Genomic DNA, 18169 nt, shown 5'->3' on the forward strand with positions numbered 1-18169 from the left:
ATTTGCATTTGGAACTGCAGCTGCATGTCTGGGGGGGGGGGGGGGCGACGGACTACTGCCAGTACTGGAGACCCGTGGGTGTTTGCCTCCATTTCCCCAACGTAGTCTTTGATCAAATAATCTTTTTAAATACGTCTGTATGAATATTTAAACATTTTTAAAGCCTTTGTTGTCGTGGCTGCTCAAAAACAGCTGGAACTACAAAGGGAACTTTCCCAGTCAACCACCGCTGGTCCACTTTTACAGGACACCTACAGTATTTGGGGGCTGCAAGAGTCCAATGTCAAACACAGGCACAATAGTCCACAGTGGAAAGTGGCTCAGAGGGCACCGAAGGAACCTGGTCAGACCCCCGTAGACCCAAAGGGGATCTGGCTGAGGAACCTGTCAGGATGGTCTTTAGCCACATTCCGAGGGTGGTGGTGGACATGTGGAGGCATCCACTTCCGTGGACACGGACACACAAACCAGAAACACGGCGACCGCCTTAGCTCCTTACCTGTGCACACAGTGAGACTCTCGTCACTAAGGGGCCCGTCAAGAGGGCCAAGCAGGCATGGTTCCGATAAAGTTCCTGCCGTATTAACCCACCAGAAAGATGCATATTGCCACCTGGTGTTGAAGAGGACGTCCTCCCGGGACTGAGTGAGCTGAGCTGAGCCCTGAGGGTCTCAAACACAGGTAAGATCAGGCTCTAGGTGGTGATCAGATGAGAACCCACAAAATCAAGAAGGGAGCACCATGGGGGGGGAAGAAGAAGGAGCGGGCCCACTTGGAGGTCTGGCCCCCTAGATCCAGATCCAGTTTTATAAAAGAAAATAACCCAAAAAAGCAGGTAGTTGATAGTCTGGCAGGACCTTTAATGTGTTGGTTGGTTCTTGTTTTGTGCCGTTTCTCTTTAGAGGGTCGCAGCTGGCCTCAGTCTGGGGCCCACATTTTCACAGGGTTATTAGATCACGACCCACCTTTATAGAATTCAAACCAAGAAAACTTATTTGGGGAAAAGAAAAGCCATTTGAAAGCTCAAGTCTTTGACACAAACACACTCGGGTTATTGAGCAAAGCGCCTTTCAGAGCACGTGGACACACGTGAACAAAGTGAGGATCAAAGTGCACAAAAGGGAGTTCCAACAAACGGGATAGTTGACTTCTGTGTATTTCTGCCTTCAGAGCTTAAAAACATCAAACTGCACCAACAAACCAAACAAGACAGAAGATCTTCACTGCATTCAGGCCACATTAATGTCGTTTTTCTTCTAAATGAAAGACATATTCAACATGAGAAGAGCAGCTGCCTGTGACCCTTCCAGACCAGGCGCACCGGGTGGGAACCACATGTGGGTCACTTCCAAGCACATCACGTGGAATAAAGAAGCCTAGAGGCCGCCGAGTCAACGCATCATTGGTCAGGAGGCCATTTTATGCAAGAACAAGGACAAACGTTCACAGTAAAACTTGAGCGATCTTCTGAGAAAGGCTCTTCTTTGATCTGTACCCATGGCTGGTATCACATGACTAAGACCACATTTTCCAGACCAGACTTTGGACAGAGACTCATGTACCCAAATACCACAGAAACAAGCAGGACGGTCTTCTCAGAAGGTCTCAGCTCTGTTATATTGGCCGTTTTCTTGGGGGATCTTGCATCGTTTTGTGGAGGCCAAAACTTGACTGAGCAGAATGTGTTTCCTGGAATGAAGGACTGACAAGCTCAACAAAAGTCCAAGCTTAGGTTTCCACAATGTAGGGTTCTGGTACCTTCCTCAGGGGTACCTCGGTAGTGCTCTGAAGGTGTCCTGGCCCCTCCCCCCACTACCAGAACACACTGTTGCATGAGCCACGACCCCTCCGGGTTCCCGTACAGACGGAGCTACCACCGTTACGGGGGGCTGGATGTTGTTCCAATCGTCCCAGTCTTCAGTATGTCTACCAGTTGTGGTTTCAGGTCCAATAATACTTCATGCTTCATGTACTCGTCTCCATGACTCTCTATGCAAGTGGCCCTAAAGACCTCCTCAAAATTCTACATTCTTTTACATTTTTACAGGTTTTAGTAAAGTAAAGCTCTACTTATTTTCCCTGGTTACTAAATATAGTTATGAAGGACCAATTCAGTTGTTAATTCAATTACTTTTTAAAGTAATTTACCCAACACTGATCAACGCACATCAAGGGAGAAGTGGACTACCACAACTCTAGAGGAGGACTACCACAACTCTAGAGGAGGACTACCACAACTCTAGAGGAGGACTACCACAACTCTAGAAGAGGACTACCACAACTCTAGAAGAGGACTACCACAACTCTAGAGGACTACCACAACTCTAGAGGAGGACTACCACAACTCTAGAGGACGGGATGGGAACTTTCTTCCACTCTTATGGATTCGCTCCCAATTTTAATTACCATCCCCGGAGCATCTTGCAATTTTTGGAACTTGCACTGATAAAATGCTGCAGCCCAACAAACGGTTTCAGCACCAATTATCGGACTGGTGTGGTCAGCAATGCATTTATTATCGTTATCATCTGGGTCCTGCGGCGCCTTCCTGCAACAAAAACGACCTCCAAGCGGCCGTTCAGCTGAAAACAACGAACAACGACATTTAATTGACAAATCATATGATCAAGTCATCATGTTTGGGGATGGAATCAGTGTTCTTTTTTTTCCTTTTCTTGCGGGTGGCTCAACTGTGGGGGGGTTAAAGGTTGCTCTTTTTCCCATCCTCCCCCTCTGATTTCAGGCGGCCATACTGCTCGTTGCCGGGCTCACGCCGACGTTTGACTCTGTCAGAGTACAGAAAAATGTCTCCACCCCGCAGGTGGTTGTGCATCGGGCTTTTCAGCAAATCGATCAGGACGTAAGAGCCTTTCACCGGCGCTCCATGATGGACAAATTCCATGTCAGAGGAAAATCTCTCCTCATTCTCTGATAGCTTTTCCGTGATGTACGGAGCGTTTCTCCAATCCCGCAGCAGGAGGCTTTTCAACACATCGGCTTTTATCAGACCCCACCCCTAAACTCTACAAAAGGAAGATTTTTAAGGGTGAAGAGGCTTTTATGGTTCATTTCCTTGGTAACGGCAACAAACAGCCAGTCGGTCTCTCTGTCCCTGTCCCTCCATCGTCCTCATTACAGCGTCAACATTGTCTGATAATTGAGAAACCCACATGAAATATGTCAATAACGTCACTCAGAATTGATCGCTCAGCAAATCTGGAGGAACCTTAACGCATGCACCCTCACAACTGGTGACGGGATCCAAATACGGCACCCACGACAGAGGCCTGGCCAAAAAGGGTCTTTGTTTAGGGTCCCGTAAGGACGGATCAACAATCACAGGAAGCCAACCCAGAAGCAACACTGGGAGTTCAGGCATGGAGGTCCAACGACCCAGCAGGGATGTTTGTAATGGTGTGGCTTCAGTACTGGGAACAGCAGGCTGGGGGAACCTCCCAGGTGTTCTGGGTTGCTTTGAATAAAGGGAGGGCCGGCTGGACGTGCACAGATACACGTACAGACGCGCCGTAAGCTTAATGAACATTTGTAAATCTGATGTCCCCTCCCAGATCACAAAGAAACAAAAATAAAACACACAATCAACGAATGTAGGCGACGGAAAAAGAGTGAGTAATTATAAAGAGAGGAGGCTTTAAAACTCCTGAATGGAGGACAGAGAAAAAAAGATCAATAATCCCCTAAATAAGCTGAATCCATGTTATCAGAAGGGCAGGGCGGCTCCTCCTCAAGGACAATCAGATAAGCCGCATTTGAGAGTTCCTAATTTTTTCATGACGCATCTAGTCAGAAAGGGAGGTTTGCGTTCACCGCCAAGCTAGCAGGCTGGCTCAGTACCAGATGAACCGGAGGGCCACTTGATATCAGCTGGATCACAGGTGGTTCCTAAGCTCTATAGCACAGTTAACCTGCTAGAGCAAACTTCAAGAACTAAACCAGGGGGACTTTCCAGAGCAGAACTGTGGGTTACCTAACCCCTAACCCTAACCCTACCCCTAACCAATCCAGCGTGTCAAGGAAGCCAAAGAACTCTGCAGTGCAGGTTGAAAGTTACATAAGCTCATCTCAAACAGCAATGAGGTTACCAGAGAGCTGACCCCAGCCGTGCCGAGTTCATCAGCTACTCTCACACGGATGGCCACAAGAGAGAGAACATCACTGGCTGGAGAGCTGCCAGTCAGCCTGGTGTCCTGGACCTTCTGTATCCACCAGTCTGGTGTCCTGGACCTTCTGTATCCACCAGTCAGTCAAGTGGCCTAAACCTTCTGTATCCACCAGACAGTCTGGTGGTCTGGACCTTCTGTATCCACCAGACAGTCTGGTGGTCTGGACCTTCTGTATCCACCAGACAGTCTGGTGGCCTGGACCTTCAGTATCCACCAGTCGGTCTGGTGTCCTGGACCTTCTGTATCCACCAGTCTGGTGGCCTGGACCTTCTGTACCCACCAGTTGATCTGTCACCATCAAAATTGTCTCTAGGCCCTTTACAGAATCCCAACAAGCAAGGAAACCACTCCTATTTAACAGGAAGAAACCTTGAGCAGGACCAGGTTCCGGTGAAAGGACTGTGGAAGTGGCGGCGAAGCAACTGTTCCCCTATCGGGGCCCATTGGGTGATGGCAGCTATGCACAGCTCCTCACAGTTCTCTCCACCACCGCAGACAATCATCCAGGTCTTACAACGGAGACACTGAGGAGGGGCGAGACATCACAACCCTCCTGCAGGTTCACTAGCCAGCCCCCCCATTCAGGTGCCGCACCAACGGGCTGAGCCTGGTGATGCTGGTTCTCAGACTCGCGCACCAGTTACACCGACAGTATAAAGACCCCCCCCAGGCGGGGCTGGACGGTGAGAGGCTGAGAAATGAATGAGATATACTGTACGTATTATTTCTATACATTTGCCGTCAGAAGTCTTGAAAATGTCCTCCGAGCAACCTCCAATACGGTTGGAGGTCGCCGACCTTTTGAGTGGACGTGCCGGTTTTGTTGGCAGACCTGCACTGACCAGCAAAACGTGCTGAAGGCACGCCTCCTCCTTGAGTGTTTCCATAGAAACCAGGCTTTGTTGGACCTGACTGCAGTCATCTTTCATTTTTATTGTTTGTGCCTGTCTCTCCGTTGCTCCCTTACCTCCTAACTCTTGTTAAGTGTCTGTGGATGACTCATTTCCATACAAATAAGCATTAATGTCTTTTAAGCCAATTTGGTACCAAGATCCATTTTTATTCCTGAACCCGCCTGCTTTTGCTTCGCTACAAAGCTAAATAAAAGGACTTCTTTCTTGGAGGGTTACTGGTTCGAATCCAGAAGAACGGGCCACGGGCCCGGACATGTTTCATCAGAACCGGGTTTGTGAGAACGATAGCGGCGGGTACCAGTGGGAGACGCGGCGAAATGTGGAGGAGGAGCCGGTTGTCCCGGTTGGACAGAACCAAACTGGAACCAGAGCAGAAACATGGTTGAGGTGAATTCTGCCAGCTTTTATTTCTGGAAACCTTTGATCTGCTTTACAAAAGGTCTCGTTAAATGAACAAGGAAAAAAACCAACATAGGATGTTTTTTGCCCTTCTGGTGTTGAACCTTCTAACAATCAGAGCTAAAACTGTCATGGTTGGGGGGGGGGGGCTTGGACTACTGGGACGAACATTCCAATCTTGAAACAACATGAAAAAAAAAACAAAAACTAGCTGGTCACCAGACTCTTTGATGACGAGATAAAAGAAGATGAACCGAAACGAAACAACACAAACAGCAGCTGTTCTTTAAATATCTGCAACGCGAAGGCGACGGGGACGAACTGGCGGTCCCGGCCGGAGGTGCGAGGCGGCTAATTGACCAGGCCCTGAAGCATCATCATGAGGCGCCGCGCCCTTCTTGCCCAGGGGGCTGTGGGGGTCGTGCTGCAGGAAGGCAAACAGCTTCTGTCGGACCTGGGTCAGAACGGTGGCCATGTGGTCCCTGGTCAGGGGTCGGTTGTGGTCCAGATTCATCACGGCGTCCTCCAGGTAGCTGCACACACAGACAGGTCAGCACACGGGGCCACCTCAGCCCGGAAAACACCCGGGTCGCCCCCCCTCACCTGATCTTGAGCTCCGAACGGGTGGTGAGGTTGGAGGAGAGCTGCTGGATGAGGGACAGCAGCACCGGCTGGCTGAGGGGGCAGGAGTGCTGCCCGAACACCTGCTGGGACTCGATGTCTCGCACACGTACAGCACCAGGTTCAGGTCCCGTGGCCGAGAGCGCCTGGACAGGAAGTCACACACACACTGGATCAGGCGGCGTTCTACTGGTTCACGGGGAACCGTTCGATCATGCTGGAAACGGCCGCCAGCGACCCGCCGGGTCTCTTTTACCTGCTGAAAGGCCTGGTTGAGCTGGGCCCTGCTGCAGCAGCTGCAGGATGTTGGCATGCTGGCTCTGGTAGTCCAGGTGTGTGGTGGGGACGGGGGGTCCCTGCTGCGGACCTCATGGCCTGCATGATGCTGGAGGTCACCACCGCCTGTTGCTCCTTCATAGCAAGGCTGACCTCCCCTTTAATATCCGCTGCACCTGGCTCAGGATGGACTCCTGCAGACTAGAGCGCACGCACACACAACACACGCACACACACATACACACACCACACTAAGAACAACAGCACTGATAATAATCACTGCTCATTTTAGGACCGACCCAAAAGACCCTAATTATTGTACAGTGACTGATCAGAAAGGGTCCAGTTCCAGATGTGGGCAGCTTATGAAGACTCAGAAGGGATCAACGTGCACAGGTTCTGCCCGTCTCGGCGTGTCCATTGATGGGCGGGGTGCTTCTTCACTTACTTCCCGACCATCATCTGTAGCTGGTGCTGCAGCTCGACGGCGGACGTTGGCGGGTGATGTTGTTGGCCAGCTGGTCGCTGGAGCTTTGGAAGCTGTCGATCATCTGCTGGAGCTGGCCCAGCAGGGGGGTCCCGGGTCTCTTTGGTCCTTCTGCTTCATGTGGTCTCTCCAGCTGCCTGGATATCTGCAACATCACAGTCAACACGACTAATTCATCGTCCCCCTTTCTAAAGAGAAAGAACCACGATAAAATGTTTCAAGCATAAAAGATACTAATAAACAATGGTTAGCATCATTAGAACTAGAATTTGATTATTAGTTGTAGTATCATTATTATCATTAGGGCCCAGTAAGTGGAAGGCTTATTAGAAATAAGAGATGTAGCAGTTTGAGGTAATAAAACTTGGTTAGATGAGTGTAATTTAACTGTACGGCCACACGGAAGCCTTTAAAAGTGTCCAGAAGTTGGGGCCTGATGTCAGGGAACAGAAACCCTGCTGGCCTAGGACGCAGAAAACGTTGCTATAATGAGGGTTATACCACCGAAGAAGAAAGGCGCGGTAGTAAGCGCCTGTTCGGATCCTGCCTCTCCTGGGGAGGCGAGCACGAGGCTCCTGAGCACGAGGCTCCTGAGCACGAGGCTCCTGAGCACGAGGCTCCTGAGCACGAGGCTCCTGAGCACGAGGCTCCTGAGCACGAGGCTCCTGAGCACGAGGCTCCTGAGCACGAGGCTCCTGAGCACGAGGCTCCTGACCACGTGGCTCCTGCTGATGGGGCGCCTCTACACGTTACTCCTCGTCTACAGGTTGCTCAGATGTGTTGCCTTACATTCCTGTGTGCCTTGTTTGAAACTGTCGTTGATTTGCTGGAACATGGACTGGCAGCCTCGCTCGAAGACGGGCAGCACGATGCTCTGGAAGGTTGTCCTTGTAGGCCGTCTGGATGGGCCCCTGCATGGCCTCAGCCGCCGCCCGGCCGATGGCGTCCGTTTTGTTCTGGGGACGGGGAGCAGGTGATCAGAGGAGCTGAGACAGGGGTCACGGCTGCAGGGTCGGGGCCAACCACTTACTTTGGATTTGACCACCTTGGTGACGTTGTCCTTCAGGGTGGCCTCGACGCTGGTCAGCTTAGCCGCTGACCGTGTTGCTCAGGAGGCCAACGACCGGCTCCAGACTCTTTGTGATTGCTAGTGAGGCCGGAGGAAAAGAGGAGGAGATACTTTGAGAGGGAAAGGCCGACCCACAATCAGCACCAGACTTCTCCTGGACTCCATGAACGTAGATACTAGACCTTTGCTACAAGGTCCAAGATTAGCCGCTAGCGCTGCGTCTCAAGACTAAAGTCTGGTGGGTTCGCGCTGGTGCCAAATGGGCTAAAATGACAGCTGGATGTGGGATTTTCTTACTTTGTGGCACCGTTTTCTTCATCTCCTCGCGGAGCAGCTTGTCCACGCGGCTGCTCAGCACCGAGGTGAGGGTGTGGCTCAGCTGCTGGCCCAGCTGCTCCTGGAGCTGCTGCTGCTGGCTCTGACTCTCTGTCACTAGCCTCCCCAGTTTGCCCTCTGCAGGTGTCAGACGTCAAGGCCCACAAATCTCACATTCAAGAAAAAGGATGCCGGTTGGTCCCTGAGAGGGACTCTGGAGGACAAGGATACGTTCTTGTTCCTGGTGGTTGGTCAGAACACGCTCGACCTGAGACAGAATGGAGCTTTGCATGGTTTCGATTTGACCACGGAGCTCCATCAATTCTCTCTGCTGGTTCCGGAGGACCATCAAGAGTTCCTCCATATCTGCAGTTTTCTGGAAGACAATTGAGGAAATCATTTATCTTTCTGAACTGTTGAAGTCAGCGTGATGGAGGCAGACGGTATTGACGTGGTCATTCAATAAGCAGACGATGTCTGAGACAGCTATCGGGGGGGGGGGGGGGTCCAAATTGACCCACCACTCTTGGCTTTTTGTGCCACAGCTGTAAATACAAACGTTGCTTCCTTTCATAAATATGATTCAGGAACACAGGAGCCGGATCATTATGTACAGAGGAACATACCTGACCGTGGTCCAGCTGCCGGGCCTGAGACGATTCGCTGAGGACAAACCAGGTTTAAAGAGGTTAGAAGAATTGTCCCTTACACACTCCACACCTCACTACACTACAGCAGTTTACACAACTCACTAGCTTAGTAACCAATGTAGCTACTGTTTAAACCTGTCCTGCGCACTCATGCACTTTATCATCTGTATACACGTAATTTATAATTTGCACATCTCCTCTATCTTATGTAAATAGCTAAATAGCTCCTGCACTTATAGTCCAAGGCATTTAATGTAAACCCATCTGTAAAATATGTTTATAGCACAACCCGGTAAACAATTGTAAAATAACCGCCATACTGTATTTATTAAGTTATTATCCTCACTTGCTGCTTCTTTTGCACTTCTGGTTAGATGCTAAACTGCATTTTGTTGCTCTGTACCTGTACATGTGCAATAACAATAAAGTTGAATCTGAATCTGAAGAACTCAAAGCAATGACGCGTTTTATTATCTGTTATCTGTAAAGTGAGAGCAGTAAACGTGACAACTATCAGCTCCTGTTTGGTCCTCAGCTCCCATCCTCCATCACTAGGGGGCATCAGTGTCATAGATGATCACTCAAAACTGGGACCCACAAAAGAGACTTCCTGTTGCTCCACTCAGAACAACGTCTAAATGAGCCCCTATCGCGCTCTCACGCACCCGTTATCCCTCTTGGTCTTCCTCCACAGCTTCGGGGAGCCCCGCGGGGACGATTTCCAGTCCTTAACGGGGAGTCTGTGAGACGAGCGAGCGCCGCCGCAGTTCTCTGAAGATGACGCCAGGCCCTTCGTCTCGTCATCGGGCTCGCTGGACAAAACCACACATAAACAAGGGGGGAACCCAGACGGTGCGCTTCAAAGACTGCGGCGGGTTTGGGCTACCTTTGGTCCGCACCCCCGTCCTGATTGGGGTCATTCTGTAGGATGTGGTAGGAGCGTCGGTGGTACGGAGAGCTCAGGTTTCTGTCATGTGACTCCTCCCCTAAACTACAACACAGCAGAAGTCGTGAGACATTAGAACATCATTGGTAAATGATGCAAGGAAAACTGGTCTTTGTTCACACAGTTTAGGCTTGAATACAGGCCCGATGTTTTGGAAAAGACTTTGCTTGGGGATTCTCACCAGTCTCCAAGGCCGTTGTCCCTCAGACTGTTCCTGGTTTCTCTGGTGATGTCGGGCGCCGCTGGCCAGTGCGTGTGGCTAATGCTGCCCTCGGAGGACCCTGGCCCCGCCCCGGCGTTGTCCTGGGAGAAAGCATTCTCAAGTAGAGAAGGGGTCAGGTTGAGTCTTGGCTCTGACTCCACAGCGCCACCCACAGGCCCATCTGCACCTCCTAGTTCAAGCGGCAAGAGGCTGGGGGAACAGAACTTGTTTTATAGTCCTGATTTATACTGTGTGATAAAGTAAGAGAGCATTACACACCTGTCATTGTTGGCACTATGTGGTGAGGTGAGGAGGTGTAAGGCAGACGCAGCAGAGGCCATAGAGTCCGTGTGGAGGACGGGGAGAGGCAAGGGCTCCAAACTGGAAACCAGTCCGCGCTGATGCTGCAGAGTCTGGGACGCTATCTCCGGCATGTCCTGGGAGAGCGCCGTGGAAGCCGAGGAGATTACGTCAGGGGAGCGGGCCCTGGTTGGAGAGGCCAGGGGGGGCAACAGTGGAGAATCCAGAACTTGAGGACCATCCAGCCCAAGTGGGCCACTGGGGGACGACAGAGCCTGGGGGAAAAAAGGGAGGATCATTAAAAAAATCCTCATGGAATCCAGATATTAAAAGGCTTTAGTGAAGCAGTAAGTGGTCCTACGTGCAGGCTGTCCAGTCCAGGCAGCAGCACAGCAGAAGGAGCTCTGGGGCTGCTGGTAGAGAGATTTAAACTACCGCTGCTGGTGTTTTCTGCCCTGTTTGGACTCTGACTGACGTCATCAATAGCTCTGTAAACGGGAACACCGACACACTCCCTTTAGAAAAGCAGACTGATGTTGACAACCACAGACAGACAAGACAAGCAGCTGAGATGACAGACAGTTGATACACATTTGGTTATTAAATTAGAAACGCCATCTTTCTGGCTGTGTAGAACACTGAACTTTTTAGCTGCTTCCTCTTTTTTGGGCTTTTTGTGAGCAGTCTGGTCACTCCCCCAGCTGGTCACACATCATTACAACTGACTCACAGCACATAAGCACTCGTATCTGCGCACGTTTGCACACGTTGTACACCATCCCGCCTCCTCCAGGTTTCTCCACACACAGTAATGATATTTGGCTCGTTGAAGAGAAACATTTGGCTCTCTGCTGGACAAAAGCAGTAGATAATTTAGCTGTAGAAGCTCACCTGTTAGTGGAGTCTGAGTTGCTTGCTGATAGCCGTCACAATAGTGAGGCTGCTGGCGCTGCTGCCAGGAGAAGCTGGTACCTGACGTAAGAATAAGCAAATATCAATATTCATGATTCGGTGTAATCATTTTTAAACATTACTATGTCAGTGCTAACAGTGATGCAGTTAAATTGATGTGCGTTTCTTCGTTTAAGACCTCTACCGATGCGCTCGGTGTCATAAAAGCATCAGGAGTCATCAGCTTAGGCACTGTCCCGCCACTGCTGCCCGAGTTTGACAGGAAGTCAGAGGGTGCAGGAAGTGAGGGGATCTCCTCAGGTTCCGTCTGGGAGCCGGTTCCCGATTCCTTGTCAGAACTCTGGTCGGTGAGTATGTCTGAAAAACCTGTTGGAGGTGAAGATGTTAAAATATGATAGACAATCGCAGTTTTTTATACTGTCAAAACACAAAAAGGTTAATCAGGCAGGTCAGTGACTACACACACGGCCACATTTAAATCATGGATAAACTTCAGTGTGACGCTGGTCAAAAGGTCGCATCCCCATTAACAACAGTTGACCCCATTCCAGATGTTTGCCCACGTTTACTGACTGGTTGATCTACCCTCCAGATCACTTAATCCATCACCTAACAATTACTGAGAAATTGAGGGTGGAAAACCACAGCGAAATAACGACATCTGGTGGCCACCAGGAGCTAAAGTGAAGACGGAGGATGGCTGAGGGGGGCAGAAGTCGATGCCCGATTATTAAAGGCCTACAGCTCGGACAACATTTCCGAGGGGTGAGAGAAGGATGGAAAGAAGCAGGAGAAGACTGCAAGATGTTCAGGATGTCATCAAGAAACATCAGTCAATCTCAGGAGGAGAGGAGGTCCCGATCAGGGTCTGGAAGACCAGGAAAACATCCGAGGTCGGGTTGATAGGAAGAGCAGGCCAGAACCCTCAGGGGGCTGCAGAAGACCTCCAGGAGGATCTGGCGGACCCTGGAGTTCACTCTTCACCTGTTCAGCTCCACTAATCTGACCTCCGTGGGCATGAGGAGAAAACTCTCCTGGGTGCAAAAACACCTTCGCACAAACTACAGGCGGATATTATAAATGGAACAGACACAAACAACATTTACGGTGTGTGGAGGCGGTAAATAAACCACTGACTGATGACAGAGGCAGACTTACCAAAAGCATCTTGGGAATCTGAACGTGGCAGGAATGGTGCGAACCTGGAGCATGCATTTGGCTGAAACCAGATCTGGACATCCTGCAGACTCCTGCAACACATTCACATACTTTTAACTTTGTACTCCACTCTGACAGCACACAACAATCATCAGCTAGCATCGAGGTCATGGATCTGTCATTGCTGTAACCTTCACCACACACAACTGTATTTAAATACTTGACAGGAGGACAACACGTACTTGGTGTGGACACAGTACAGCTTAATTAGGATGCCGGTCTTTGATTCTGTGGGTCCTTGAGTACCTTCTGAAAGGGAGCACAATAACAATTAAAAGTGGTAAAGTACAACACACGTTTATCTGCATTTCCATTGGAAAGATGCTGATATTCCTGCACCGTACCGGGGCAGCGAGACCTGCTGCGACCCCACTAATCTGACTAACACAGCAAGTTCTCTCAGGATCCAACGACACCTCTGACCTTCCTCTGTCCACCAGGAGGCTTGAGCAGCATTACTGGCAGCTAATAAGGACTAAATATCTGATCCAAAGGCCAACATGGCTCATTTATGTCTGTTAAGAGACCGAAATAAATAGAGGAAAAAAACACTTTTAAATCAGAAAAAATACAAAATGTTAAAGTAATGATCACAAATTCATTCATTTCAAACATCTATTTATAAGAGAATAAAAACCTTCTCTCAACATCGTGTGAATATCAAGGAAAACTATATTTATTCTAAATTAATGTGTTAAAATTGCGAGTTCCATTTGAACTTGGAAGTCAGAGATTTAAACTGGGATACCCCCCCAGGTCAGGTTTCCTACCCTAACCCCCCCCAGGTCAGGTTTCCTACCCTAACCCCCCCCAGGTCAGGTTTCCTACCCTACCCCCCCCAGTTGCCCTCCGGAGACAGCTGCCCCACATGTGACCCCTATAGTAGCTCCGGTAATATTCCAGCTATTAGCATGAGCAATTAGCGACATCATATCAGTGGGATCAGAGCTCTGTTCATCCATATACTGTAAACAGAAGGGCTACACAACAACACAACAAACAACAACCACCAGCAGCAGGAGGAGAATAACCTTCCCAGCTTCTTGTCCAACTCAACCAGTGGGTTAAACAGAACGCAGCAAAAACAGATGAATGAATGAAGGATGAGACTATGGAAGAATCTCTATGCTGACCTGTTGATAGACTCTCACTCTCCTCCTCCGTGGGAGGAGCTCGGTGTTCTGCAGTCTACTGTAGGTCACCTCACGCACGCCGAAGCTGAGCACAGGGTGCGTCATCAGGAACTGAGGACACTGCTGTGAACACGGCCTTGCCGTTATCCAGATCCTGTCGCAGCTCCATCACGTACAGAACCTGGCGAGGGAAGACAAGAGTGAAGGGTTAGGGTTAATATCAACGGTGTTGATGAGTTAGGTGTTGCTTCTATACAGCAGCTGCTACAGGCCTGACCTTCCTCTGCACATCGGTGAGGATCAGATACTCAGCAGACAGGTCTAGTCTGGCCTTCAGGCTTGGGAAGACTGTTGAGTTTAACAGATCTGGAGAAAACCTGGAAAAAAAGAGGAGCAGGAAATGAAATAAAGGGATGCGACGCTTCCACCGACGGCAGAGCGGGTCTGTGAAATATGGGAGCGGCTAAATTCCGCTCACAACCAAAGGTTTCTGCGAGGCAGCAATCACCTGATGGTCTGTAAGCAGTTCCAGGAGACGGTGCACCACAGCTTCAACTCCTGGTTCTGATCTGCTCCGGTGATCAGGAACCGCCAGAAGGGAACCCTTGAAAGAAGAGGTGAGAGGAGATTGAAACAAAGTGACACCGTCGGTCTCAGGAAGCTAAAATAAGTGCCTCGCTACTCACTCGGGATCCTGCCGCTTGTGGTTATCACAAAAAAGAAGGCATGAGAGCGGCCGCCCTCCGTGAGGCCTCAGCTCATGAAGACACCTAGACGACGACGAGGGGAGTCCAGAACCCACAAAAGCTCAATATTTTCTTCCTTTTTAAAATGAAACTTCTGAACATCCTGTCCAGTTGTCACCCACCTTGGCTTGTCTTGCCCCGCTTCGATGTACATCTGCCAGAACTTGATGTATCCATCGTGGCTGGCTGTGGCCAACACGGTGCCGTCTGGAGACAGGGCACCTTCGCTGACCCGCTGCCGAGGTGGACAGAACAAAACCTCAAGCCCTTCAGCAAAAACTGATCACAACGTACGGAAACTCGAAAGATTTCTCCCAGTCAAGGCAGAACCCATTCCTCCAGTGTTCCACGAGCACATAAACGCAGCATAAACGCTAACTTCCTGTTTTCTCTGGGCCCATTGAGCCCAACCGCGATCATTTCTGACGAGCAACGGCCTCGATAGGCCGGGAAACTGCTGCAGCTTCTAAAGAACACGACATCAGCAACAGAGCAGGCCCGCGGCGCTGGCAGGCAGGAGATAATATTCCATCCCATAAAGAATTAGTACGATAAGCCTGGCTAATTCACGCCTTGCTGCCTGGTGTTAGAACCCAGTGTGGCCTGAGGGTCAAAAGTCCGCCCCCCTCTGTAAAGGCCTTGGGAATGATGCAACGTGGTGGGATTGTGGGAATGCCGCTCCATCCTGACCTACCTGCATATGTCCTTTGACTGTGATGAGGCCTTCTTTGACATCCGTTACACTGATGGGCCAGCTACTGTTGTTTGACCTCAGGACCTCCAGGTCCCACACTTCAGCCTAAATAAAGGAGAGTCACACGGTTCAAACGCTTCAACCTGGAAACTATTGGCAAATAAAAGTGCCTCCTAAAGCTCTGGCTAACACAAAGATAAAGTTGCGAGTGTAAACTATATCAATAAAGAACCTGAAGGACACTCGTACCATATCTTCATGCAGAAGAGCCAATGTTTGACTGGTGACATCTTGGCCATCTTCACTGTCATCTTGGATGAACGGGCACCAGATGATTCGCCGGTAGGAGCTCAGTTGGGTCTCCTCTGGCCGTCGAATGTGAACCACTACCTGATCACTATTATAGGGAGGAGGAGTTAAGAGCAACAACCTCTGCAACAGCCGTTAATGCAGCTCAGCTGGTGTATGTGTGTGTGTGTGGGGGGGGGGGTCCTTTACTACTTCAGGATACACTATCTTGTCTCCATTGCAGGTGAGCTGCCAGACCATCAGGTTGCCGGCTTCGTCCACGCAGCCCAAGAGTGAGGAGTCTATGTGTGCAAAGGCCAGATCTGTGACGGCTCCGGTGAAGCCCTTCAGCAGGGAGCGCTCAGCAAAGCAAACGCTCAGAATCCGGATCATGGCGTGGTTGTTTGCTCCTGGGGAAAATACAGGAAGCGTCATTGATGGGGAGGGGATCACGCAACGCCGCCTTAGACAGGATGAAAGTTAGAAAATAGTCTGCGGACCGGTGAGGTCCAAAGCTTTTGATCATTAAGCTCGATGCAACGTGAGCAACCCCGAGAACAATCACCACTAATCCCAGTGAAGCAAATGGTGAATGAATTCTTCTTAAAATGATGCCGCACAATCATTGTTTTATTTCCACACACCACTGGGATGATCCATAGAACGGTAACATGTGTATTTCATTGAAATCAAGACGTTTCTCTCTATCCCGTCCAGTTAATAACAAACTCCTGTGATAAAAGACTCACCTTTTATGGCATATGCCACGAAGGCGTTGGACACAGCGATCAGTCTCCCATAATAATACTTGTGTTCCCAGTCATACTTGGCAACTGGTTGGATTTTTACCTAAATGAGAAAAAGGTTACTCACGACGGGTGGCTTAACTTTTACTCTCGGCCATTTTCCTTTCTGCTGTTTAGAAACAGTAAAGATTAAAATCTAAAGATTAACCTTTACAAACCTTTACATGCTACAGTACATCTTCACTCATGTTCCTTTGCCTTCCTGAGGCTGTTCTCTAATTTTCCAAAAGTATTCGTACAGCACTTTTACAATATTTATGGTCAATTGACCGTCTTAGAGAGTTGACGCCGCTTTCTAAAGCTGACAACCCACATTAGCTAAAGATCCTGCGCCTGACCTTGTTGCTGCCACGAGCCTTGCTGTTGATGCTGGAATCTTGGCTCGCCACGATCTCCACATTGTTGGCAGTGATGGGAATGTTGGTGGAGCTATCGTCACCAGACAGGCAGCTGGAAATCGCATTCATTACAATAGAAGTTATTTTTTTTATCAAAGTCGTGACAAAAATAGCCCAGAAATTGTGTTAAAACGTGATCCGAGTCCCACGACAGAACATTCGTTGGTAGTGCGATTGGGAGAGGGGCCGTACATTATCTGGGTGTCCTGGGAGCTGCTGGTGTCTGTGGAAGTGGGTCTGGTGGATTGAGATATGGCTGAATGCTCCGTGTTGGCCAGAAGACTAGCGCCCAATAACCCATTCAGCTCTTCATTAAAAGAGGGCATTCTCTGTCCATCACTTGTTGGTGCATCTAAAAGACAAAAAGGGGTGAGACACGGTTGAGGGGAAGGAAATTATTAACTTATGCAACTGGATAATTGTGTCATTGTGCATGTGACAATGAGGGCTTTAAAAAGCTTTAACTCCTAATATTCAGACTAAAGCCACCGAGTGCTGACTGCAGTTACGATAAAACTGCAATAAAGCAATTATTACAATGTGTCGACTCTATTAAAAACAGTGTTTCATCCCCAAAACCAGAGACTTTCTGAATTAAAATATGTCGAATGGTGTCTTAAAAATGAATGGCTGACTTTCTACGCACTTGCGAAGGCCAAGCCTTTAGTTGTATTCTTGCATGTCTGGCTAAAAGATACGACTTTAAGATAGCGTAGCATTAGCATCGGCAGGTTTTTAGAAACCACCAGTGGTCTTTTTAACAATCCCCATGGCGTAAAAATGCCGAGTTGAGAGGAGATGAGGAAGATGCTAACGCTAGCTTAGCCATCACTTGAGCGCAGTTAGCGCTCCAAGCAATTAAAGGACTAGCGGACATTTGCTCTTCTAAAGGAGAATTTTACATTTGTATTTATATTAACACCAAAACGCTGGCTTCAGGTTTACGTTAGTCAACTGGGACATTACTATTAATGCAATTCGGATAGGTTGCAAAGCCAAAAAACATTGTCAAAGAAGCTCCCCAAAAATTAGCTTCTGCGGCCTAAACTACCGAGGCGGCGGGTTTTCGGTCTCGGTCCGGTTTACCTGTACCGTTCCCATGGCAGTCGAGCTTCAGGATATCTCGGAGATGTTGTGTCGCACCCTCAATATCTATATCGGAGCTGGACGCCATAGGCGAAGGGAAAAGTGGGCCTATAAAGGGCGAAAGTAAAAAGTTTTGACTTCTTCCCCCCAGCAAATAGCAGTCTCTATTCACCCAGAGCAACCGAGAATAAACTTCCGCCGTGTCCGTGCGTAATGTCTTCCCCCCGCTGTTTCCGTTCCTGCTGCTCCATGAGCCGCGTTGGGGACTCAGCCCAGCGTATGAAAAAGGGTTATTTATGAAAAAAGGACCGTCCTCTCTTCATGCCATCTGGTTTAATCACACATTATTATAAACCAAGCTGTCTACAACGAGTTGGAGGAATGATGTTGTAGAAATCTAGTAAAGTGCAGTGGCAAAAGAATTTACCAGATGAAACGGTTATGTGGTATTGGAACTTGGCTGTTTACTGCAACAAATAGTGTCGGAAGTTTTTTTTATGTGACGTTTTGCTGGTGTCCTTGATT

At 49.2% G+C, this 18169-nt stretch overlaps 1 protein-coding gene across 1 annotated transcript; it reads right to left on the bottom strand.

Moving 5' to 3' along the window:
- Nucleotides 1–5480: 5480 nt before the first annotated feature.
- Nucleotides 5481–17856, bottom strand: edc4 (enhancer of mRNA decapping 4). The gene is given in 42 exon segments (XM_029842042.1): nucleotides 5481–5893; nucleotides 5895–6030; nucleotides 6101–6215; nucleotides 6218–6248; nucleotides 6250–6264; nucleotides 6375–6398; nucleotides 6400–6468; nucleotides 6470–6558; nucleotides 6561–6595; nucleotides 6843–6892; nucleotides 6895–7049; nucleotides 7671–7764; nucleotides 7766–7837; nucleotides 7912–7977; nucleotides 7979–8028; nucleotides 8248–8403; nucleotides 8497–8641; nucleotides 8892–8928; nucleotides 9581–9727; nucleotides 9802–9906; nucleotides 10043–10273; nucleotides 10343–10638; nucleotides 10725–10851; nucleotides 11094–11224; nucleotides 11261–11335; nucleotides 11460–11641; nucleotides 12434–12525; nucleotides 12676–12742; nucleotides 13627–13656; nucleotides 13659–13740; nucleotides 13742–13807; nucleotides 13904–14003; nucleotides 14135–14230; nucleotides 14313–14396; nucleotides 14495–14607; nucleotides 15067–15171; nucleotides 15316–15463; nucleotides 15578–15764; nucleotides 16104–16203; nucleotides 16499–16610; nucleotides 16751–16910; nucleotides 17645–17856. Coding segments are annotated over 42 exon segments (4308 nt in total). The 5' UTR covers nucleotides 17733–17856; the 3' UTR covers nucleotides 5481–5848.
- Nucleotides 17857–18169: the final 313 nt, after the last annotated feature.

This window comes from Takifugu rubripes, chromosome 9 (assembly GCF_901000725.2).
Source record: "Takifugu rubripes chromosome 9, fTakRub1.2, whole genome shotgun sequence".
Taxonomy (NCBI): Eukaryota; Metazoa; Chordata; class Actinopteri; order Tetraodontiformes; family Tetraodontidae; genus Takifugu; species Takifugu rubripes.